This window comes from Scleropages formosus, chromosome 14 (assembly GCF_900964775.1).
Source record: "Scleropages formosus chromosome 14, fSclFor1.1, whole genome shotgun sequence".
Classification (NCBI taxonomy): Eukaryota; Metazoa; Chordata; class Actinopteri; order Osteoglossiformes; family Osteoglossidae; genus Scleropages; species Scleropages formosus.
Window position 1 is genome coordinate 7,957,054 of NC_041819.1, and position 24,355 is coordinate 7,981,408.

Consider the following 24,355-nt stretch of genomic DNA (forward strand, 5'->3'; position numbering starts at 1 on the left):
CTTTGACCTATTTGTGCTTTTTTTCCTTTTCCTATCTGTAACCGAAAAGCTGTAATTACCAAAATGACTGTAATCCCTTTTTGTGTCTGTGTGGTTTTTCGCTAATTGCTTCGTACCTAAAAAGCGAGATCTTTCCAGTGGTTGACTTGGCATCATGTTGCAGGAATGTTCACTAGAGGAGAAAGGCAACATCACATATGTCCATCTACAGCCTTGGTCAACTGGGGAAAAACCAACAAAGCTAACCAGTGGAGGAAATAATATCTGAGGGGAAAAAAAAAAAAAAAATCACATTTACTTACTAAGACGTTCATTATTGTCAATATTTAGTATCAAGATTTCTTGTAAAAAAAGAAATGTTCCATAAGTTCACGCAGTTCTCTGATATAAGTGGAATACTTTATTGTATTACCCCAGACTGTGGATAGGACATGAGGCATGTGTGTGATTTTTGAGCCACCTCTACAGTTATTCCTGCACGCTCTGGCCTCGTGCTCCCAGGGTCTGGCCTGCCTTTACATTTCTGTGAAGGAGTGCCCTTCACTCGTCAGTACGAGTGACATTTTTAATGAGTGAGGAATTAGTTTTGTCCCAAATACATCGACATGTTTTAGTAAAAAGTAAACTTGCTGGAAGTGCATTAAGAAAATTAGGTTACATTTTATTACTTGGAAATATGTAATAGCTTACACCTTTATTCTGCATAATGTATTTTCATTATAACATTCGTCTTCATTCGTGAATTCACAAATTCTTTGTTTTATCCCATTAAGTAGTTTGCTTGTGTTTATTTATTTGTTTGTTGTCATTGAGGGATTCTGAGTTCTTCATTTGTCACCAGTTGCTTGCTTGAACAGAGTTGCAGCAAGCCTCCCAAGCACAGGGCAGGATACACACTGAGTGGATCATGAACACGGTCACTCACCTTCCCCAAGAACAACTTAGAGTCACTGGTTAACCTGAATCGCATGGCGTTGGTCCAGGACGGGAAACTGATGCACACACAACACACACAACCCGTGAGGATTGCATGCGAAGTCAACACAGATGGAACCGGCGCCAAATTCAAACCCGCAGCCCCAGGGCCGTGTGGGTTCACCACTAACCGCAGCAGCACCCCTGGGAGGAGCCTGTCTTTGATAAGATGCTGCCAAACCCAGAGGCCACATGTCACATCCGTGTCTTTGCCCCGCTCCTTTTCACACAGACCTGAAAGCAATTTCTTTTCACCCTGCTGGCAAACAGTACCCCGTGCAGCCGGACAGCCGCAGAGCACTGGAGGACACAGCGGGACAGAACAAAGTGGGAATACAGAGGGCTTTTCATGAAGAATGGTGCTTGTGGGCACTCAGCTGTGTCACCACTGTGCTACGTGTGACCTATCGGTAGGGAATGCAGTTTCACTTGACATTCTTCCATATGTGTCTCCAGTGCAAACATCACGCACTCGTACCTTATCATAATCATTATACAATCAGCCATGCTCACTATTGTTAACAAAAATCTGTCCTGTACCTCTGAAAACTGATACCAGTGTCCTGGGGTCTCTCACCCCATAACAAATTTTTACACCTTGCCTTTCTTTACCTGTCTTTTTTTTTTCTCCATATTTTCAGAGCAGAAAGAAAAAATGGAGACAAATTATACTTCTGTATTTGTGATTTATTTTCACAGTTGTCTTGTTTTTGACCATACTGCCCCAGCCACTGAAGGTGAAAGGCGGCTGGTGGCACTGATGTTGATGTGAAGTTACTGTGTCTCAGAAACTGATACGCATCACATGGCATCAGTCTGCATGTCGCCACAGTTGAAATCAACAGGACACATCAGGAGGATATTTGGACACCACAGGTAGCTTATTCAATATGGTTCCATCCTGAATTGTCATCTACAGAATCCATTAAGGGGTCTCACAGCAACAAACACAACATCTGGGCACATTCCACACACAACACACAGATGCCAAGAAGACTGAGGTCAGATGTAGGATTCTTACATGTGACATACCCAACTCAGGCCTCTAACATCCCTCATGCTCCTCTGCATTCTGTGGGAGATGGGGTCTTCTCCTGTGGCCCCCTGAATTATAGACCATCCTCCCCCAAAACATAAAGGAATCTCTGAGCACCTTCTCATCGTTGCTCAAGACCTACACATTCAGAATCGTTTTCAAGCAACATATTAACACTCTTTCTTTTCCTGTCACATCCACGCCCACAACTCAACCGACAGCACCTGACTAACTGCTCACCCTTTAAAAGACCCTCCTCAGCTCCTATACCTTTGCAGAATCTCATCAGAGACAACCGCCCTCCTTCGTGATGTCCAGTTCACACACAACCCTTGTTCTCAGTTCTCATCCTCTGGTTTTCGTCCCTTCCCTTTGTCTTGCAACCACATCAATGGATCTTTGTTTCAACACCGATCAACCGACTCTTCGCTTCATCTCCTGGCCTTGCCCATGGATCCCTGCTCTGACCCCAACCATCAATCAACCATGCACCTGTCCCTAACACCAAGAACTTGCCTGATCCCCTGAATCCCCTGAATCCAGACAAATGACTCCACACTTGGGTCCTGCCATCCTGGTTCTCTCAACCCCCATGACATTTCCCTTCTAATCTCATTATTTGTTTAATTATTATTTGTATTCCAAATATTTTGTATACAAACACACACAGATTTTCTGAACCACTTGTCCCATACGGGGTCGCAGGGAACCAGAGCCTACCCGGCAACACAGGGCGTAAGGCCGGAGGAGGAGGAGACACACCCAGGACAGGACGCTAGTCCATCGCAAGGCACCCCAAGTGGGACTCGAACCCCAGACCCACTAGAGAGCAGGACTGTGGTCCAACCCACTGCACCACCGCACCCCCCTGTTTTTGAAGTTAAATTTTGTGGATGTTTTGCTGTAATTTTTATGTGGACTCCCTGTAAATTTGTTCCAGTTGTTTTCTTACGCCACCATATTTATCTTTGTTCTTCCTCTGCAGTGTGTTGAGAAGTCTTAAAGGTGTTATATAAAATAAAATGTAATATTATTGTTAAGGCTATATCTCCTCTATTTTACCAGCTGGATGGATGTCAGTCAAGATTCTCTGGAATTTTAAATTTAGATGAATTTACTGTAAGATGCCTACTACCAGCTTCTTTCAATATATAAACAGAACAGCTGGTTCAGTGTGCAGGGGGTGTGGTGGTGCAGTGGTGTGCTGGGCTTTGCTGGGTTGGCTGGGTCCTGCTCTCTGGCGGGTCTGGGGTTCGAGTCCTGCTTGGGGTGCCTTGCAACAGACTGGCGTCCCATCCTGGGTGTGTCCCCCCCAGCCTTGCGCCCTGCGTTGCCGGGTTAGGCTCTGGCTCGCCGCAACCCCGCTTGGGACAAGAGGTTTCAGACAGAATGCGTGTGTGGTTCACTGTGTTTCTTGTTGCTCAAGTATGGAAAAATGGCTTCACTATGTTTTGATTTGCCACAGTTCTGCTCCAAGAAGTGGTATATTTTGTAATGAAGAACCTTTTTGTATAATTCCTCCAACCATCAGTCCGTATTTTTTCAATTCTTGATATTATCATCCTCTTGCCCAAACTGTCACATGCTTGCTGACATCCTCAAATCTTCTGCAAGCTGCTGTGACAGTCTGATCTGCTGTGGTCATCTCATAGAGGTGACCAGAGTCAAAGTTCACTGGCATCTCGGTGAAAGACCTCAAAATATTGCTTAACTGGTGTTACTTTTCCACAGATATTTCTTGTACCATCACAGAGCATGTTGAAACAAGACGGGAACTTCTCGGAGGCAATTCAGTCTTATTGCCTCAACCTTTATGAGCCCCTGTAGCCATAACCTATCAGCTCTATTGGGTCGGTCACAAACACCTCCTGTGTTATGAGGCTCATGAATTTCTTCATAAAATTATGGCAATCAGAACACCAAGAACATTTGTTCCTATTACAAGATGACATAAGTCCTACTTGTAGAAAAATGCACCCCAGAGTTGTTTATAATTAGATCTTTTACTCAGATCTGAAGGCAGAGAGCACTGTATGACAAAAACAAAAGTTAAATTCTTCTTCCATTATAAAAAGAGGCCAATACAATATATTTAGTTTAATTTTAATGGAAATACCTATTCTGAATTAATTTCCAATAACATTAGATAGAATAAGTTGTCTGCAAAATTTTTCATGCACTGCAGTAAATAAAACAGTAATTTGCCCCCCTAAATGCGTGTTTTTTTGTAAAATACTGTTATCTTTAACCTTGATATGATTAAAAAGGGAAACTTTTTGCATAAAGGGAAACATTTATGCATATATCTCTATATATTCAAGCTCCTTACAAGATTAGAAAATAATACTTGATTAAACGACTGTCTTTTATTAGATATATACACGACCTCACATTTTCTAACTCAAATTGATAAAACAATACAATATAAAACAGGACCAGTATGTAGACATGTGAGTATGTGAGTGACGCAAAGAGAGTGTATTCCACTGATGTATAGATGAGTGACCCAGTGTAAGTAGTGTATCTAGCAGTGTAAGTCACCTTGGTGAATAAGGTGTGTGGGCTCATAACACTACATAGTATCCATTGTAAGTTGCTTTGGAGAAAAGTGTCTGCTAAATAAATAAATGTTCATGTAAATGTAAATGTAGACAGAAAACATCACACAATGGAAAACGGAAAAAAATGATACATTCCTTTAATATTACTCATTCTTCCAAAAGTAGCTTTATTCTTCCAGTTATGACGTCATTGTTTGAACTGGAGTATGGTGTTCGAGAGCTTGAGCTCAGCAAGCTGTAATTAATAACACTTTGACAAGCACAAGCAGGACCGGTGCCAGATTTTTTTTCATTCCAGCATCCTGCATTGACAAAGCATTCAGGAAAAAGTGACACTGTCCCACCTGTTACTGCACTTATTGTGTTCTCTCTGTTCATAGTGAACCTCTTGCCAACCTACACAAAGGAGAGCTTTTGAAATCGACTTCAAAGTTCACAGCACATGATCCAGCCTGCAAGGACACAGGCATGTCAGCATGGTGACTGCAGCTATCATACTCTGCTTTACCACACCTGAAATGATCCTTATTCCCTTTTTTCCTCAGTCTAACGCTGATCACATCTATTACCCATTCCATGTACAGAGGCCTGCTACATGGCACCCACCACCATGCTCCTCTTCTGGCCGTGTAATGGAAGCTTGGACCCCCTCCAGCCAAAGCTCACATGCTACATTATTACCTCCATGCAGTGTGGTAATGTCTTACATTACATTTATTCATTTAGCAGACATTTTTCTCCAAAGCAACATACATCTCAGAGAACAAAACAAAGAGTGCATTATATGAAGTGAAGGAGAGATTTGGATGCAGACACGCAATTCTTGAGCACATTTGTCACATACCACTGTATAAACCAGTATACCTGTACTTTACACGAGTAGCTGCATATAGGCTTTTTGTGTCTTATGAGGGCTACTGTGAATTTTCTCATATACAGATGAGTTTTCTCTAAATTTTGCATTACACTGGAAAGTAGAATTACTTTCTAAAATAACACATTTATGATTTTAAGATACAGAACAACAGTTTACAATAACAAATTCTTGAAAAGTACATTCTTTATTTATGCCATATTAGTTTCCAGTTATAAAAACCAATACTATAAACAAGCCATTCAGCGACCCACATTTTCCAGTTTTAATCCGGCAGACAGTAGTTGCATTATTACATAAAGCATTTTAGGTGCATTCTTTTTTTTCCTAATGAAATAATTTTAAAGTACTGTTGCAAATAATTTGCTTAATAGAAAAAAACACATAAAATAAGCTTATTTTAACTGGAAAAAAAAATCATCTGGATCAGTACTGACATGTCCAAATATTAATATTTTCAACAAAACTGTGAATAAACAAACATTTACAATGTTGTAGAAAATTAAATACACAAAAAATCTACACTAAAATCTATTTAAATTACACAGATGAAATTTTTCCTGTGGCAGGAGAGGAATATTCCATGAAAGATGGAGCTGCACTAGTATAAGGTTTCTTTGTTGGAGCGCAAAAGGGTGCGTTTGTAGACTTTTAAAGCTTCTCTGTGAAAAATAGTGCTGTCTTGAGATCACATGCCTACAGAAGGACAGAGAATGGGAGAGACACTGTGACCAGTATGGATTCCCCCAGCCATTCATACTGCACTCCAGGTTCAGTTTAGTGACATTCTTTGTCATAAGCAACCCTTGAATTGCTTCTTGCTCAAGGGTGACGTACAGGTTGAGTCACCTGAACTTGGACACTTACCCTTTCAGGTCTCCTGACAAAAGTGCACTTATTGGAAAGGTCAAAAATGGATACTTGTGCCCTATTTCCATTTAAACCGCTGTCCTCTAATAACCTCCTTCACCGCTTCACGAAAGCATACCTTTAAACCCGGAAAATTTATTTTCATTCTTTTTATTCTTGTTTTAGTCTTCACCTGATGAATACCTCCAGTATATCTGTAAAAAGCATTGTTTCAAACCATATTTTTTTGGGATAGATTTTTAAAAATGCTTTAGTAGGCTGCTTACTTTCTATTGTCTTGTCCAGGTCTGCAATGAAGTCTTCAAGCTCCTTCGTGTCGCCAAGTTTAGCTGCAAAAGCAACAGAGGGAATTACGGGAAGCAGAGGAGCTTCCGTGACAGCAAACTGAGGGCAGTCTCCTTCAGCGCCAATGGGAGCTGTAGCAAAATGAGCGCCGAAGGTACCTTTTGGGAATGGTGTGGAGGGGGAAACACACACGGGAGAGAACACAGCAGGCGAGTTGAGCTTCTCATCACTGAAGCTGAAACTGTGTCGGCCAAAGGATTCTGCACCTTTAACAACAGAGATTGAGAAACAGACAGAAGGAGAGAGTTCAGCATGTTGTGAATTTTTGCGAAACATGCTGTACAGCATATCAAAAACATGGAGAGAAGAGAGAAATTCCACACTGTGCCTGGGAAATATAAATACTTAACAAGCGTGAGTTGAACCATTTCATTGCTCCAGATGGTGACATTAGACGAACTGAGAGCACTTTGACAACTGCGTGTCTGCATCTCTATCTCTCTGTCTGTTGGTGAAAGGTACTTTTGTTTTCACTGAGTTGTGTGCTGCTTTGGAGAAAAGTGTCTGCTAAAGGGATAAATATAAATGTAAAGACAAATGCAATGTCCACGTAGGACGTGCAATGAAAAGGTTTCCCATCTGTGTTTGCGGGAGAGCTTTATAATGACACTCTTGCACCATGACACTCAATGTTCATTGTGCTCAAATTAAATATCACTATGCACATAAGTTTGGACTTTCCAGTTTATTAACTCAATTTTCAATCCTGCACATTGTCAACATCAAAAGAGGCATGTCGGTTTTAAAGAGGCCAAGCTCTCTAAAGTAATGGAAGGAGTATTGACTGGGTGTATTTATGCCATTTACTCTATACTGTCTTGAGAAAAGAATGTGCAGCTCGTCAGGTAAAAGCAGGATAAATATGAATTTTGCATCACACATAAATGCATAGGGCAGTTGCAGATTCGAAGATAAAAAACATTGCTTTCCTGGACACCCACAGATCAGCAGCATTTGGACCCTGTAATCGCATGTGACATAATGCACAGTGATTATGCCAGTGGTTATTTTAAAAAGCCGCAGAAAACAAGATTCTGGCTTCCAAAAAGGACAAGAGAAGTTTTTCTTTTCCTCTCTAAAGAATGTAGACTCACACTAATGAAATTCATTCATTCTAATTAAATTTATTCAAATTCAACTTCAGTTTAGTTTTTCATGCATTTAACATATTCTTTCAGAAGGTTTTAAAATTCCTGCACCATATGAAATGCAGGCATTTCAACAGTGCAGAGAGTTGTCTTAAGGATAACAACATATAACAAGGCATTTTCACAAATAAAACACTAACGTTTGGATTTTGTACTCACCCCTATCACCCCTCTGTTTCAGTTAAGTGCAGTGGAGCCATAACATTTTAATAAAACTCGACTTTCTACACAAAATGACTAATGTTCTTTTGGAGTTTCAGCTGAGTGCTCATGCTGCTGCAGACAGTCTCGCTTTTCTATTAAGTGCTGCTGATCATTTGAGTCACACGTTCCTGTCTTCAGGGAAAAGTCCAAGATGCTGAGAATTTGTTTAAACTTTTTCCAGACTGACTTCGGAAAGTTTGGGCAAAATGCAAAGGTACCACCAATGTGACCCGCAGAGCTACTGGCGAACTTGGGAAAGCAACTGCAACTCAGTCACATCTCCACAAGTAATGAACTGTAGTGTTGTCAGGGTACTTGGGTGTTGATGTGTGGTTGCTCATTTTATGCAGGCTGTTGCCTCCTTATGAAAATGTATCAGTCTTGCTTCAAACATATTTGTCTTCTGACCTTGGAAACACTTTTTAATTTTACAAACCTAACATTTCTACTCTAATAATAATAATAATAATTCTCGGGGGGGGTGGTAGCGCAACGGGTTTGGCCTCTGCCTGCTCTCTAGTGGGTCTGGGGTTCGAGTCCTGCTTGGGTTGCCTTGCAATGGACTGGTGTCCTGTCCTGGGTGTGTCTCCTCCCCCTCCAGCCTTGCGGCCTGTGTTGCTGGGTTAGGCTCCGGCTTGCCGTGACCCCACTTGGGACAAGCAGTTTCAGTCAATGTGTGTGTATGTGTAATAATTCTCTCCCATCAGTAGACTGAGATATTCCAAAATACATTGCTCCCCAAGACAAATCCTTACAACATGACTATTTTCTTAGTAAAGGTCACTAGGGGCCAGTTGGTTATCTTCATCTAACAAGCAAGTGACGGACTGCATGAGTGTCACATATTTTTTCCTTTTCCAAGCTGTTTGACCTTCCTTTAGTGTGGAAAAACTTTAGTGAGAACCTGTTTGCACAGTTTAGGGAAAAATTAATAGTCGATAGGGATGAAGAGCAGCACAGATTAGATCATCCTTGCACCCAGAAAGAGTATATTGACTGGGCAAGCTGCTTCACGCCCTCTGAAAGTTATGGAAAATATTAACTGTTATTACCATCACAAATCCCCTGCTTAGCTGACAGTTCATTCAAAGGTCTACAGTGACTTATAGCATTTTGACCCAGTTACCCAGCACGGTATGGCCCCGCTGGAGCAGTTCAGGTAAGACTTTGCTCAAGGACATCACAGCAATAGCAGCGGGACTCAAATCGGCAACTTTCGGGTGATTAGCCCACGCCCTTGACCACACGCGGTAACCCGCTGCTGAGTCGTCAGAGGATGTTCGGGACCATCGAGTCCCACTATAGGTCCAGAAGAGCGCAGCAGAGCGCAGTGCAGTACTCACTGTCCGAGTCCCCGGCGCTGGAGCCGCTCAGTCTCTTCATCTTCCTCAGGTGCTCCTCGTAACTGAAATGTCTCCTCTCCACCGGGGACGAGAAGTCCTCAATGACCGCGTCAAACTCAAACAGAACTTCGCTGAGCTCTGTGTCCGCTTGGCTGATGTGAGCTGGGGAAGAGAAGAGGCAGTAGAACTGGGACTAGTGGTTCCTGCCCTGGGTACTGCTGGACAGCTGCAATGTGAATGTGCAGCTCCCTCCCCCCCTGGCTGTTGTTGCTCCAGGTTCGAATGTCAGCTCCTGCACTGTACCTTTCTGCACTGACAGTCAGAGTGAATATATTATATACCCCGGGGCTGTGTGTGTCAATGGCTAAGTCACTGTTAATTACCTAACAGTATTCACATCAGGGCACTAGGTCGCCCTGGACGGGAGTCGGGGAATAAACAGTAACATATTTGTCAAGTTTAACTGGAAACACTTATAAAAATGTAACAAAAAGATACACTGCAGCAATTACACATTTTTTTTTCCTAAAGTGACTCAAATTGACTTTAGCAATTTATAGGGCAGAGTGCTGTTACTTAATAATAATAATAATAATAATAATAATAATGTTCACACGCATTGTCTGCCTCGCAACGACGGGACGAGCGCGCGAATGGCGACAGCAGTAAATTATTATATTTATAGCGAATCTACGAAACTTACACGAGCTCTTCGGTTTCATTTCAGGCGATTTCATCCTCGGTGCCTCAGGTGTGACAGAGCGTGTCGCGCGCGCGCACGGGTCCCTGTCGCGAGGAGCCGTTTAAACGCTGCCACGCGCGGCAAAGAGGGAGGCGCCTGCAGGAGGTGTGGGGGGCGTGGCCTGGGTAAGGGGGGAGATAGGCGGAGGGGGGGGGGCGCGCGACCACCTTATCTGCGCGATGCATTTACTTACTGTATTTGTGTGTTTCGCGCGTAACTGTGTTCTTTACTTCGTTCGGAGCAATACGGTGTGCATTACTGCATTGTTTTCAGTGTATTCGTGTTGCATGCACACGATAAGTGACTATTATTAGGGGACTGCTGACGAGCTAAGAGTCTGAGCATTCGAAGTGATTTGTTACACTCTGTTGTTGTTATACATGAGTGAAAGACGAGTAACCGGCGGCAGTGCTGCATTTTCCCTGGATTTAACGGTTCGCCCTATACTTGCAATGTACGGAATGCCCGACTTCATGGTTTCGCACATAAACACGACTAAAAGACCTCTTTTTATCGCCACCATTTTATATTCTATTCTGTGCATTCGTTCTTCTGGCCATTAGGAAACACGTTAAAGTTGCTTTTTCGATTAATGTTTAAAAAGCAGAATATTTTGAGAGCCATCTAGTGGTGCGCAGAGGAAGTGCAGCAGCAGGCTTTTTACAAGAAGGAGGGACATGTAAACGACACTCTACTATAAAGTTCAAATTTACTGTATACATTTAGCTGAGGCTTTTTTCCAAAGCGACTTACAGTGTTAAAGTACCTACGATTATTTCCCATTCATACAGCTGGGTTTCTTTACTGGAACAATTTTAGGGTTAAGTACCATGCTCAAGGCTACTATGGCCCGAGATGAGATTCGAACCTGTAACCTTTGGGTCCAAAGGCAAAATTTGTTACCAGATTAACACCAAATATGTCGCGAATATGAAGAACGCTGTATGAAAGGGCAAAAGACAACCAATTGTGTATCTGACATAACTCTGTTCTGTGAGAAGCTACTCCATTTGGTAGGAGGTTATCAGGATTTGTCTATCCTGTGTTTTATGCGCCTACTTGAATGATGAACCTCGGTGCAGAAAGTGGTAGGTAACAAACTAGGTTTACCTGAGTCACATGTCTGCTATGTCTCACACACACACACCATCTGAAACCGCTTTTCCCACACAGGGTCGAGGGGAGCCAGAGCCTAACCTGGCAACACAAGACGTAAAGCTGGAGGGGAAGGGGACACACACAGGACAGGACGCCAGTCCATCGCAAGGCACCCCAAGTAGGACTCGAACCCCAGACCCACCAGAGAGGAGGACCTGGTCCAACCCACTGTGCCACCGCACCCCCATCTACAGCTCTGTCTCTTTCTCTTAATGTAATGCATAAATTGTACTTTTACGGAGATGTACATCGCTTTGGACAAAAGCATCTGCTAAATGAATAAGTGTAAATGTAAGCTGGTGTCACACTTCTATCAGGGCTCCAACAACACTGACACCAACACAGAACCGTGTGAACTTGCAAGTAGCGAAGGTATTTTATTTTAAATTCAGATTTTCAAAACAATTCAAAAGTAAAACACTGCAAAAAATGACGCATCATATACAGTTAAATACTGAGTATACAGACCGGTCAATTCATTTCTTTAAAAGGGACATTTAGCGACATGATGAAATACATTTATGTGGAGGTCAGCCCACATCTGAGCACAAAGTTCTTACACTCAACAGAATTCACATGTAATCAATTTCCATTATATAAAAAAAAAAAAAAATCTGAAATGTTTTGGATTTAAATTCACACATAACAAAACTGGACTGTAACATTGTTTTTTTAAGAAAAAAATCAATGAACAATGACATCAATAAACATGGCAGTCAATAACATTTAATTTATTCCCTTCTTTACCGATTGAGCAGCATTTTGCTTTAACTGATTCACAAAATAACCTGCATGTAGTGTATTTTCGAGAAGCATAACAACAATGATTCCGGGTGGGAATTCTTGCAATAATCTGGTGTAATTTAGTAGGCCTAGTTCGAAGTTTGGTTCTGATAGTACTTAAGAGAAAAACATTTGTCAAGTGATTTCAGTTCCTTAGGTAGCACTATTGGAACATGCTAGTGTTTTAAAACTGCAAAATAAAGCGTAAAGTGCTGGAAAATTAAATTTAAAAATGTAAACATAATACTAATGAAGGAGAAGATCTTCATTGTTAGTGATTTCTTCTTGACTTGTTCTTTCATTTTAGTGTTGCAATTCATCATCAAGTTCATTGCTGAAGCTGGAGTGAAAGGTATTGCTTAAGTACAGCTGAGGACGGAGAGGTAATCTGTACCACGGTGCTTCGTAGACAACGCATGGCAAAGAGGGATGCTGGGAGCTCAGGTCTCAGACACATGCCCTTCTTGTATTGCATACTCGCAGGGAAGTGTCACACCACACAAACACCACATATACACTAAAGTCAGAGACTCAGTCACCGAGTGCCAGCTGTGTGCGACACATCCAAACTGAGCCATAATGCCTTGTGTAACACGGATCCCTTCACATGGGTTTCTTTACCGAGTGCATCGAGCAAAAGTCCCTTGAAGCTGGGGGGGGGGGGGGGGGTCAGCACGTGCAGTGATTCGGTGAACGCTCCTGCTCGTCCGCGAGGTGCACCGTGCTGCCCTCGCTGGGCTGCTTCAGCCGCAAAGGCTTGTGGTTCTTCAGCCGGTAGGCCAGCGTGAGGAAGATGGCGTCCACGTGTTCCTTCTCACCGGGGTCCTTGGCGGACGTCTCGAAGAGCGGGAAGTTGTAGCTGTCTGCCATGCGCTGGGCCAGCGAGGTGGGCACCTCCCGCCTGGCCTGCAGGTCGCACTTATTGCCCACCAGAATGCGCGGGACGGCGGGGGGGACGCACTGGCGGGCGCACTCCTCGATCCACTCGGGCATGCTCTCAAGGGTCGACAGCTTGGTCACATCGTACACAAAGATGACGGCGTGCACGTTTCGGTAGTAGTGCTCCACCATGCTTTTCCGGAAGCGCTCCTGCCCCGCCGTGTCCCATATCTGCAACTGAGAGGCGGGAAAAGGTTCACAGCTCTTCGGTCAGGTGTCTTTCGCTTTGTGGCGGACGCCAGACTCGGAGAAAACCTGCGCTGATCTAAAATGTAACTGAACATGCACTGGCCAAGTTACCGTCAAATTGTGAATTTTGAGTTTGTTTTTAAATGCATTTTCTTCACCTCCCTACGTTATACAGGTTCTATTTGCGGCGAAGCAAACAAGGCCTGCGTTTACGCTTCAGGCCACTAGATGTCAGCAAAACGCACAGAAAATCGGAGCGGCGCGGCGTCCCCGTTACTGTAGTGCTTCGTGTTCTTCAGTATCGGTGATCAATAACAAGGTGAGGAATGGCGAACATGTCCAAAGGGCTCGATGTTCGTGTTCGTATCCCCTCGGCAGTTTCACTCCAGAATGTGCAAAAAAGAGGTTGAAACCAGTTGAATTAAGCCGACTGACAGGATGCACTTTATTCTAATGCTAACCACGTGACTGATTGTTGAGAAGAAACTTTCTTGGGAAATATCAAATGATTCCAGAATTTCTGGACATTTTTTTTTAATAGTAGGATTAAATTTCTGTCTCGACATATTTTTTTTCTTATTTTTTCTTCTTTTAAAATTTTACAGTGCTACAGTCCTGATGATGGGAAAGCAGCAATCTCTGTATTGAATACAAGATTTTATTTTCATTTTCACTCGCTTTAAATTAGTTTTAATATGAAAGTAATTCAAGGTTCGTAGAACTAAATAGGAAATTGTAAAAAAAAAAAAAAAAAAAACATGCGGAATGCGTCGGAGGTGTTTAATTACAGTACCTGTTATTAGGCTTTTATTATTGATTCATTGTGAATTGGTGGTAACAGAAGGAGTTACAAACCAAACGAGTTACGAACAGATTTCTGGTACCTATTATGACTGCAGGTTGAACGAACAGTTAAATCAAATGTGCTATACAGAAGATAATATGTAAAAATTGGATTTACAGTTAAAACCCATATGGCATATGATGAGCAATCATCATCATGGACGTTACGGTAACCATTACCAGACCATCACCTGGACCACTGAACGAACGGGTAGCATTTTTTTCACCCCCAGGACATGTTTGCACCGGCACAGCATCTACTTTTTCGTAGAGGACCGCAAACATGGAAAAAACGTGAGAAAAAGACACGATTTCGCCTTCAGTTACCTTGACAGTTTCTCCATCTATGACCACGCTCCTTTCCCTGAAATCCACTCCAATCGTCGCTTCGGGATTCTTCAGAAATTTGCCGCCACAGAATCTGTACGTGAGACACGTCTTGCCCACGTTCGAGTCTCCGATCACAATGATCTTGAATATCTGCAGCTGCAGGCCGGTGTCGTCGTCGAGCGGCGGCTCGCGGCTCGCGGTCTTTCTATTGTACACGGTAACGAAACCATCGTCTCCAGGCTCATGGGCCATCGCTCACAAATCCCGCGGAGCATCGCGATAATATGTAGGAAAACAGCCCGCGACGCTCACCGCGGGAGCACAGTACTTTGCGCGCTGTGCCGGTGCGCTTACGGTGCGCTACATGATTGAAATTTCAGAATAACGGAGTGCTTATAATTTAAAATAGAAAGTATATCATTAATGGAAAATAAGCAATTTCGGATACTAGTATCCAGTAGATTTATATTTATCCAGTTGATTTAAACAAATTCTAAAGTATCAAAAGCCATGGCATCCTTGTTGTTTAAGTGAAGCGATATGCTTCGAAACAGGTTAACTCTAATGTCATTCCTATAGAAATCTTAAGACCGCGACACTTACAAAAAAGAAAAGATGAGAAAAATAGAGATACTTGTGTTCTGGGCTGTCTTTGGATAATTGCTAATGATACAGAGCTTTTATAAATTTAATTTTAATTTAATCCTATTTAAGACTGTATTGAAAAAGATGTGGACACATATATAACCAAATAAATAAGAAAACCACAGCATCAATAATATTATACCCACAATTGTAATATTTTTTCTTATCTGTAAATGTGATTTCACCTGACAGCGGTCAAAGAAGCATTTATTAACTCTGTTTTTTGCAGTTATTTAAGGATTTTTAACTTTTTTATTGTAGTATTTTGTTGTTAAATATGTCAAATAAAGGGGAAAACGAAGTTATCAGGAGTGCTTTCTATTTTCGTTCACAAGCAACGGTACTACATATCCCACAATTCCTTGCTTCTAACTTCTGAACAATAAGGGCCAATCACCGTTGTCCTCAATGGAACGTGCTGCGTTAATTTCCGGGTTATGTTCTCGGTTTATTCACGAGTTCGCTGACCATTTCTTGCTTATCCTTAGAATTACTTCATAAGTGTACATTTTAAATACCTCGCATTACTAAGTGGGGGTTTAAATAATGTATAAATGGGTGCGGCTCTGTGGGGTGTGTTCCTGCAGGTCAATTTTGAGGACAGTGCAGAAGGGTCAGAACAGAATGACGCCTGACGCTCAGCTACAGATTGAGATTCCTCTCCACAAGTCTTATTTAAAAGGGTTCAGTCCATGTCGAAGATTTTGCCATAACGACCCAGGTGATCTGCTGCGGCACGAATCAGTTCAAAAGTACCTGCACGGCCTGGTTGATGAGTACAGGGACATCAGTCAGAAGTTACAGAATCAGAACGAATCAGCCAGTGAATCAGAGAGGAGAGCAATGAACAAAAGACACATAGATCTCATGCCTCTGGGAACAGCTTTTGAGAACATTGAGAATGCCGTGAAGGACCTCAAAGAGCTCGAAGCACTTTTGCAAAGTAAGTCTGGTTATGATTGATTGGGGGGGTGGACGTGGGAATTATGATGGTGTGGGTGATGATGGGCATAGATGATGATGCCATGGGAATGGAAGTGATGATGCTGATGGGTATGGACACGGATTGTGATGCTCAATCCCTTCCTGTATCCCTTTTTAGCACTCTGTGTCTCTGCTGGAAAGAGCACTCAATCAAAATGAATTCAGTTCAATAAAATTGCCCGTAGATGTAGCGTGTGATTGTGTAGAACTTTGTGTGTGTGGCTACCCTGCCATGGACCAGTATCACATCTAGTGTGTAACCCCCCCCCCCTCCAAAGCCTTGCACACAATGATTTAGGGATAGGCTGTGAGCCTGGAAAAGTGGTGAAAGAGACAGAAAAGAAAGAAAGCATTTCAACCAGTCAGTTTCTTTATGACCCGATTCTCTCCTGATCTCTTAACAGATTTACTTACGTAAGATTTATACGTTTACATCACACCACCTGTCACGTTCATCTTTTTTTTTTTTTTTGAATCTCGCTCAATTCTGTAAGCAACTACCCGAGTAATGTGCATCAGCAAAAATGGAGGGATTAAACATGCAAACTGTGCTTTGATAGTTGTACATTTTTAATTGAAGCGCTTTGTTTGTGTTGGAAAAAAGAAGCGGCTAAATTAGTAGAAGGACACGTGGAAGTGATGGTATTTCCGTTGGTAACAGGCAGTTCAGTTGAGGAAGACCCTCGCATGATGGACTTATTGAAAGAAGAGCATGCTGACATTTCAAAACGACTGCAGAAACTCCAAGAAGAAGTAGGCATACACTTTTTTTTGTAACTCTAGATATTATATCTCCTGTGCTTTTTTAGCTGGTTTTAGGAAACACTTTAAATTTTTGACAATTCTTCCCAATTTGCAATTTTTGTAATGTATGCTGATAAAAATTTTTACATGTTCAGAAAAAAACCTTTCATTTTATACGTAAAATAGAATATTATTCTACAAGCTATGATTAAGTCTCTGTGTCATACTCCAAAGTCCACATTATTGAAATGTGATATATCCTAATATGCATAATTTTTCATAGCTGCTGCAGACCCTTACACCTTGTGACAGACATGACACCGACGATGTCATTTTGGAAGTGGTGTCAGGTCGAACAACAGGAGGTAGGTGATCAAGAGACAATGACTGCAAAGGGTTTGTAATTAGCAACACAGCATCTCTACTTTTTACAGAATTGGAGGGCTCTCAGTGATGAGAAGGAACCCTTCTTACATTTACATTACACTTATTTATTTAGCAGATGCTTTTCTCCAAAGTGACATACATCTCAGAGAAATACAATTTGTACATTACATTAGGAGAAAGAGACATAGCTGCAGACATGTGATTCTTAAGTAAAGTTAGATTTTTTCTTTCCACTGTATGCACCGATGTTCATCACACAAGTAGGTGCATAAAACTGATTCCTGATCACCTTCCTACAAGGTTTTTTTTTTTTTTAAGGTACACAAACATTTACATACAATACAGGAGTAGCGGCTGTGTAAAGGCTTATTTGGGCATCATAATAAAGTATGGTGCATGAACACTTACACCTTACATAGCTATGCTTCTGCTAGCTTGCGATACTTTTTAGCTGTGCTTTTTCTTTTCTTCATCTAGATTACTGTGGGCTTCTATTTTGCATTAAGCCTCTAGTGCTTCAGGTTATTTTTTCATTGCTGAAAAGAACAATGCAACAGGGTGTACAATTTGTTTAACTCTGGTAGTGATTTTGTATTTTAGCACTGAATGAATTACATACTGCATTTTTTGTTTTTTTGTAGGTGACATCTGCCAGCAATTTACAAAGGAAGTGTTTGATATGTATGAAAATTATGCAAATAATAAAAACTGGAATTTTGACATTTACAATTATACTCCTTCTGACTACGGTAATTAATTTTTTGAGCTTTTTTCCTCATTTTATAATCTCTACTGTATTTTTATGTGAAACTGATGGGGTGGTGTGGTCTCTCCTCCCAAGGGGGATTACATCATGCAGCAGTGCGAATTTCAGGGGAGAAGGTTTACAGGTTGCTAAAGCATGAGGGTGGCACACACCGCGTGCAGAGGATCCCTCAGATTGGACTGTCGTCGCGAATGCAGCGGATCCACACTGGAACCATGACTGTGATTGTGTTGCCCCAACCCAACAAGGTGAGACCGTTTTTGTTCAGTCTGCTTTTTAGCCTGGGAAAGCAGTGAAAAGGATTTAACAATCTTGTTGTATCCACCTAGATAGATCTTGATATAGACCCCAAGGAGTTGCAGGTTGACACTTTCCGATCTCGAGGACCAGGTGGTCAAAGCGTCAATACAACAGACAGCGCTGTCAGAATAGTTCATATTCCTACAGGTGAGAATAATTAAGAGCACAGACATAACAAAGCACAGAAGGTAAAGCAGCACCTCTACACAGGAAAGACATTTTCTCTGAAGCCTTAAAGCCTAACTTCTGCATGATTTTATCAGGCATTACAGCAGAGTGCCAAGAGTCTCGGTCCCAGTTAAAGAATCGTGAGACTGCCATGCGGGTGCTGAGAGCCAGGATCTACCAGCAGATAATAGACAAGGAGAATGAAGAAAGGCTCAGTACACGTAAGCGTCAGGTAGCCCAGCCACTTTGACTCCATCTTTTTTCTGCGCTGTTTGTACGCTCTTAGGTTGAACAGAATATTTGTTCCTTGAGCTGTTTTTTTTTTGCCTTTTCTGTTGGTCATCTAGGTGGGGACCCGCGCTCAGTCAGAAAGGATTCGAACGTATAACTTCACCCAAGACCGTGTGACTGACCACAGGATAGGTCACGTGACACGCGATGTCAAGGTTAGTGCAAATAAGGCTACAGTATGTCACTATGAACCTCTGGAGCATCTCTGCGTTTTGATGTTAGGTTCACTAAATTTTGAGCTGTTAGTAACCTTTTCATTTGTATTTAAATGTTTTGCTTTTCACGTTCGCAATTTTATATACTTTCTGAAATTACGTAGTTGTTGAACAGAACGTGGGTGGATGCTACAGGAATGCCTTTAGATTTAAGCTGAACTACAAAGAGAAATATAAAATCTTAATTGAAGGAAAGGCAAAAATAATATTTCAGATTGCACTTTTTTTTTTTAATCTCAGATGCAGACTTGCTGCTTAATTGACACTGTCTGTGTAAACTATGCATCAATTAGGAATTCCTGCAGGGAGGACAACTACTGGATGAACTGATCACAGCACTGGTGAAGCATGCAGAGAAGGAATCTCTCTTGGAGCTGGTTACACAAAGCACACAGCTGCAGAACAGGCATTGATGACATAAAACTGCAGAAGGGGGACATTACTGTCTATAGCCATTGAGAATGTAACCCTGTAACTATGATCATAATCAGTGACTTTTTATATTCAGTCATTATGAGATTTGTTTTTTTTCTGGAATGTAAGTAGCTTTTAAATTTATTACATAATGTCTCTAACCAAAAAGGATGCAAAGATATGTTATGTTCAATTTATATTGATATGAGCCACTGCTGATTATTTAGGAAAGATGTTCAGATTATCAGAAAAGTACATGCTGATAGCTGTGGATTGGTATAAAATTATTTTGTGTAGTGGAAGGAAGCCTTGTTGTTACTCCTCCAGACATAACAGCTGTTGTCAGATTGAAGAGATGTTTCTAATGCATCTGCATGGTAATTTATTTTATGTGGTTTCATGCACTCCTTCCCCATATATTTGTCCACACTGTCACTCAGGATGAGGAACAGCAAGCCAAATCTGCCCTTGTACTAGGTGTCAGGGAGCCTCTATGTATGCAGAATTATGTAGTCTTGGTGTTTTCACCCTGGAGAGAATTCATTAGTGCACACCCAAACAAAAGTGGGGAATGCAGTATTAAATATTTAAATGATCAAGCAGACAGTCACACTGGGTGTGGCTTACTATCAGCTGTTGTGCACACACGTTTTGAACATATCTCCCTCACCCTTCAAGCCATGTAAGAGAGCACTGTATCTGTCTCAGCCAGGCAGTGCAGAGGGAGTTGCCCTTAGATCAAATAATGCAAATGCTACCACAGTATACATAAATCATCTTGGAAAATAATTTATAATGCATCTACAAATACAACTCACTTAAAAACACAAATGCATTCATTTAGCAAAGGAAATATTGTATACAGGGAAAAGCAGAGACCCTTTATTTAGTAAACAGGACTCTGGGCCTGCATGAAATACTTTAACATGCATGATCTTGATTGATATTTCACTCATGTTTTTGACACAGAAATCCAAGGAGTAACATCACATTTCCACATTACATGCCAATGGGTGGGCCCAACCTGAGAACAGTGGTTATAAAATTTCCAGCTTACCTGCAAACAGCTCCAATGTGGAACTTAGTGGAAGATATCCCACCTATTTGCCCCACAAACCCCCTTTCCTTCATATCCCATTAAAAAAGTTAACAGTATGGGAAAAATCAAGATTTCCCACTGTAACTTGCAGGACTCCAAAGGAGCACTTTTACCACATAAAACATGCAATTAAACATTTTTACAAAACCTAAATTCAATTTTCTAAAATTAGAAATGTCAATAAAGGAAACCAAAACAGAATTTCTTTTGGTGAGATAAATCCAGAAGTAATGATTAATTTAGAAAATTAAACTAGTACAAAGAACAGACGCATGAAGCTCACACACAGGTGATTCAACAAGCGCTGAAGTGAGAAAAATGGGGCTCTCTGATAGACCAGCTGGTGAAGCTGAAGTCCATAAAAAAAAAAAAAAAAAAAGACACCGCACTCAGCCCATTCAAACGTTGTCAACAGAGTTCGAGCTGGAAGCCACGGATCCACAGTAAAAACTGAATTCAGCAGTCTTAGTCGTCTTTTCCCCTCTCCCGGAGACTCCTGGACTTGCCATTATCCAGCTTTCTCTTCCTAAAGACTGCTCCCGCATCGCCCTCATCCCCCAGGGAGGTGATGGCGCGCTCCTTGAACTTGACCTTCGGCTCAGCAGGTACCTCGGAAGCTCCTGTGGTTTCCTCTGTACTTTCTACCTGGGGCAGCTGCAAGTCCACCTGCTCACTGTGTCAGGAGATGGATATCAGAAACAACTAAGACTCCACAGCACAGATAGTTTTCTACACTCTTCTACATTTGCCATCTCTTCAGTGCCACATGTATTTAAATTTTCTATTACACTTAAAAAAAAAAAAAAGTAAAGATTCACAGAAGGATCTTTTACTACATTAATAGCCAAGGATTCCATAACCTTCAGGTTACTAGCCCATTTAATTAACCACTACAGTCACTATAGGGCAGCTTGAACATATGATGGATTTATCCTATCTTCACTAAGCACTCCTGAGAGTTGCTGCGTTACTAGTGTACGTGAACTTACTATGGGTCGTCCTCCTTCTGAATCTGCTCCCACTCCCCATAGGGGTTCATTTTCCTTGATTTTTTTGCTGGAATCTCCACTTGTGGAGCAGCCTGGCTCCCTCCTTTGTCTTTATCCTCATTCTCAGAGTTACTACCATTGGTGTCTTTATCTTCATCTTTATTGTCCTCCTTTTGTTCAGATGTTGGCAGCTTCTCTTCTTTTTTTTTCTATGCAAAATATTATAATCAGTAAGATACAGTTTTTGTTACTGAATGTTGTATATCACTTAAGATGATAGCTACCGATATCAAATAGCCTTAGTCAACTGGCAATAGCAGAACATTCTATCCCCGCAACTCACTCGGAAGCTGATCTTTGGGACCTTGGGCTCTTTGGGATCTTCAGACTCTGCTCCGCTAGAGGCTGCTCCACTGGAGGCTGCCCCAGAGCTGTTCTCTTCCCCTGACAGAGGCTCTGGCTGAGGGGATGGTAGGTCCTCCTGTCCCCTGCTGTCTTCACTGCTACTGCCTGCTACCTGGGGAACATAGTCTGCAGGTTTCTCCCAGCTGGACTCTAAGAATGAGAAAGACAACTTGTGAGCTTGAAGCCTGTACCCAGGTGTGTGTGTGCGCCTTACAGTAAAAAGCATAGGAACTCAGTAGATGCTCACCTCCAGTTTCTGTATTATAGTAGTAGGTGTATCCATCAGGACTCAGGGCTTCCATCCATGGAGACCCTTTAGAGTACTACCAATGAAACAGGTTATTTTACACAACAGTACTGTAATATACAACAACAGCACTGTAGCTGTACTGTCCTGTCCTGTGGACAACAGTGAATCATTGAAAGAACATAAACTATAAAGCTGTACCTTACTTCCACCTTGTTTTTCTCTTGATTTCTTTTTTCCCTCTTTAAACCCTTCTGGTTTATCCCATTGGGACTCTGAAATACAACAACTACAGAACTGTGGTATTTCCCACTATTGGCTTTCATTCTTTTAAGAGAAGCTTCAAGGCTTCTTTTAACACTAGGAAGCAGTGAAACAAATATGCTGTATTTAAGCTAATTAAATAGAAAATAACTGTATAAAGCTAATCAGTGTGAAAAATGAATTCCTACCCCCAGACAGGGTGTTGTAGTAGTAGGTAAATCCATCATCAGTGACACCTTTGACCCAAGATTCTAATTGTTTACTGCTAGCAGCTGCTGCCTGTGGTTCTTGCTTCTTTTTTGGAGCCTCAGGAACACCTTCACAAATATAAAAATTCTTATATTTTACATGCATTACATGTCATTGTGTATTACCTCCACATTTCACTATGTATTATTCTGTAATACAGCTCGGGCAAAACATAGATGGTAAAGTCAACATTAAACTAAAATGGCAAACTTATTCGGGAAACCCTACGATGCAATGAATTTCGTATCGACAAGCAAAATATACAATGTTCAGGATGACAAAATTTACAAACAGTAATATCGTATGTGCGGCATAAAAAATGTAACAGCGTATATTCATGAGAGAATTTAACGTAAGACAAAAGGTACACTGGAATACAGAAAAAAAACTGAACATTTCAGTAAATATTACTGTAATTACTACTTGTATTCAGTCTCAACTTTATAAAAAAAAATGTAATTATTGTGCTTTGATGTGTCTAGTTGAGCATATGCTTGCAACGTTTATTACAGCTCCTGCAATAAAATACCTCGCAATACTTCATTAACAGTTTCTCCAGACTGTCGTATTGGTGGTTCAGTACCTGATTCAGACTCCAGCCGCTTCAGATCTTCCTGGAACGCTTTCATGGCTGCCTCCTCCATGGCTGCAAACTCCTTGGACATACGTTCCTCCCGTTTGGCTTTTTCAATGCTATTCTTCTTAATCTGCAATGATGGTTGGCCACAGCCATCAGTCACCAATTATTTGACAGGATCGATGGGTGTGTACGCAGTCTTAAGTTTTCACGTCTACACTTTATCGCGCTTGAAATGAATTTGAAGGGATGCCAACCATTCCCCCCCTATCAGAAGATTGCCGTTTTTTTTGCAACAGCGACCCCTGCTGTCCGTCGGGGATAAATTTGCCGTTTTTTCTGCAACAGCGACCCCTGCTGTCCGTCGGGGATAAAAACAATTAAATTTCTATCACATACCTGCATATTTCTCATACTTTCGATAAGTTAATCGTTACATAATTAAATCAGGAACTTAGTATATCTGAATACTGTGTAGTATGTAGAGTTGGGTCGTTTAAAAATAGATACCTCGTCGATTTTGGCAGTAACATTTTGTTTGTGGTTTTTTCCTCTTTCATGAAACTCGATACTCTGCAGAGAAATAATGTAAAAAAAAAAAAAAAAAAAAAAGAAACAAGTATTTAAAATTTAGAAGAAGTAACTGAGCACAGCTACAGCTCAGGGAAAAGAGACTGGTAACCGAATGACTTTGCTTACTGGTTTGTTGTCAGCAATCCAGCATTTGCAGTATTGGCAGAATTTCTTTGGCTGGGACTTCCAGTAGTCAGCCCTTCACACAAACAAGAGGAAGACACACAACACAACGCAGACTGAAATTTCATCTTCTAATAAGTATCATGTTACTAGCAGGAAATTCTCGACACACAGACAAACGAAACCGTCTTCAAGTCTTCGAGTAACAGAGTAATATCTACTTCTGAACTAACTTGGTACAGCACTCTTCTTCATCGTCGTGTCAAATGAAAATAATGTAAAACGCAATAATGTGCCACACTGCGAAAAACTTACATTATGACCACAGTCCGGGGTTGGCTAAGTCAACAGTTGCTATCTTTGAGAAACATAAATAAGTAAATAGCTAGTATACTCCCTCACACGTACCACACATTTGTCCCGTTTTGATGACGTCACTACGGGTATCGCCGTTGAACAAAACACTTAGTTTTGTGTGTCAGTAGCACCTTCATATCGTGAGAATTTAAACAGATTAACTACATCTGTGGTTTGCATTATGTAACGTAGTTTATATTTAAATCTAACTCCATATA

At 41.4% G+C, this 24,355-nt stretch overlaps 4 protein-coding genes across 5 annotated transcripts; 1 reads left to right on the forward strand and 3 right to left on the reverse strand.

Moving 5' to 3' along the window:
- Window positions 1-5,979: 5,979 nt before the first annotated feature.
- On the reverse strand, window positions 5,980-10,163 carry LOC108920517 (regulator of cell cycle RGCC-like). The gene is made up of 5 exons (XM_018729298.2): window positions 10,060-10,163; window positions 9,357-9,518; window positions 6,760-6,867; window positions 6,583-6,645; window positions 5,980-6,142 (listed from the first exon to the last, which is right to left on the reverse strand). The coding sequence occupies exons 1-5, from the start codon at window positions 10,091-10,093 to the stop codon at window positions 6,135-6,137; spliced, it is 375 nt and encodes a 124-aa protein (XP_018584814.2). The 5' UTR covers window positions 10,094-10,163; the 3' UTR covers window positions 5,980-6,134.
- Window positions 10,164-12,702: 2,539 nt separating this feature from the next.
- On the reverse strand, window positions 12,703-14,592 carry LOC108920462 (ras-related protein Rab-33B). The gene is made up of 2 exons (XM_018729222.2): window positions 14,338-14,592; window positions 12,703-13,155 (listed from the first exon to the last, which is right to left on the reverse strand). The coding sequence occupies exons 1-2, from the start codon at window positions 14,590-14,592 to the stop codon at window positions 12,709-12,711; spliced, it is 702 nt and encodes a 233-aa protein (XP_018584738.1). The 3' UTR covers window positions 12,703-12,708.
- An 817-nt stretch (window positions 14,593-15,409) lies between these two features.
- Window positions 15,410-20,713, forward strand: mtrf1 (mitochondrial translational release factor 1). 2 transcript variants are annotated; one of them, XR_001964995.2, is made up of 9 exons: window positions 15,410-15,928; window positions 16,631-16,722; window positions 16,997-17,078; window positions 17,742-17,849; window positions 17,942-18,114; window positions 18,196-18,313; window positions 18,430-18,555; window positions 18,682-18,780; window positions 19,134-19,214. XR_001964995.2 is itself a non-coding variant. In XM_018729156.2 (9 exons), exons 1-9 carry the CDS (start codon window positions 15,532-15,534, stop codon window positions 19,251-19,253), a joined length of 1,326 nt encoding a protein of 441 aa, XP_018584672.2. In that variant the 5' UTR covers window positions 15,410-15,531; the 3' UTR covers window positions 19,254-20,713. The 2 variants fall into 2 exon arrangements, 1 of the variants encoding a protein (XP_018584672.2); XM_018729156.2 differs by having other exon boundaries at window positions 18,430-18,566; window positions 19,134-20,713.
- Window positions 20,644-24,208, reverse strand: wbp4 (WW domain binding protein 4). The gene is made up of 10 exons (XM_018729157.2): window positions 24,096-24,208; window positions 23,784-23,856; window positions 23,595-23,657; window positions 23,091-23,214; window positions 22,447-22,575; window positions 22,196-22,269; window positions 21,995-22,070; window positions 21,686-21,897; window positions 21,343-21,551; window positions 20,644-21,026 (listed from the first exon to the last, which is right to left on the reverse strand). Coding segments are annotated over exons 1-10 (1,170 nt in total). The 5' UTR covers window positions 24,098-24,208; the 3' UTR covers window positions 20,644-20,818.
- Between the last annotated feature and the right edge of the window lie 147 nt (window positions 24,209-24,355).

Excerpts from the sequence above, each read along its gene's own strand:
- LOC108920462 (XM_018729222.2), bottom strand. The coding sequence starts at position 14,592 with ATGGCCCATGAGCCTGGAGACGATGGTTTCGTTACCGTGTACAATAGA. Across the intron at positions 13,156-14,337 it reads TAGATGGAGAAACTGTCAAG|TTGCAGATATGGGACACGGC; the intron begins GTAACTGAAGGC and ends CCCGCCTCTCAG.
- LOC108920517 (XM_018729298.2), bottom strand. The coding sequence starts at position 10,093 with ATGAAATCGCCTGAAATGAAACCGAAGAGCTCGT. Across the intron at positions 9,519-10,059 it reads AATGAAACCGAAGAGCTCGT|CTCACATCAGCCAAGCGGAC; the intron begins GTAAGTTTCGTA and ends TCTCTTCCCCAG. Across the intron at positions 6,868-9,356 it reads CAGCGCCGGGGACTCGGACA|GTGCAGAATCCTTTGGCCGA; the intron begins GTGAGTACTGCA and ends CTGTTGTTAAAG.
- wbp4 (XM_018729157.2), bottom strand. Across the intron at positions 22,071-22,195 it reads AAAAACAAGGTGGAAGTAAG|TACTCTAAAGGGTCTCCATG; the intron begins GTACAGCTTTAT and ends TTTCATTGGTAG. Across the intron at positions 21,027-21,342 it reads CAGAAGGAGGACGACCCATA|TGAGCAGGTGGACTTGCAGC; the intron begins GTAAGTTCACGT and ends CTCCTGACACAG.
- mtrf1 (XM_018729156.2), top strand. The coding sequence starts at position 15,532 with ATGTATAAATGGGTGCGGCTCTGTGGGGTGTGTTCCTGCAGGTCAATT. Across the intron at positions 16,723-16,996 it reads TGCAGAAACTCCAAGAAGAA|CTGCTGCAGACCCTTACACC; the intron begins GTAGGCATACAC and ends AATTTTTCATAG. Across the intron at positions 17,079-17,741 it reads GTCAGGTCGAACAACAGGAG|GTGACATCTGCCAGCAATTT; the intron begins GTAGGTGATCAA and ends GTTTTTTTGTAG.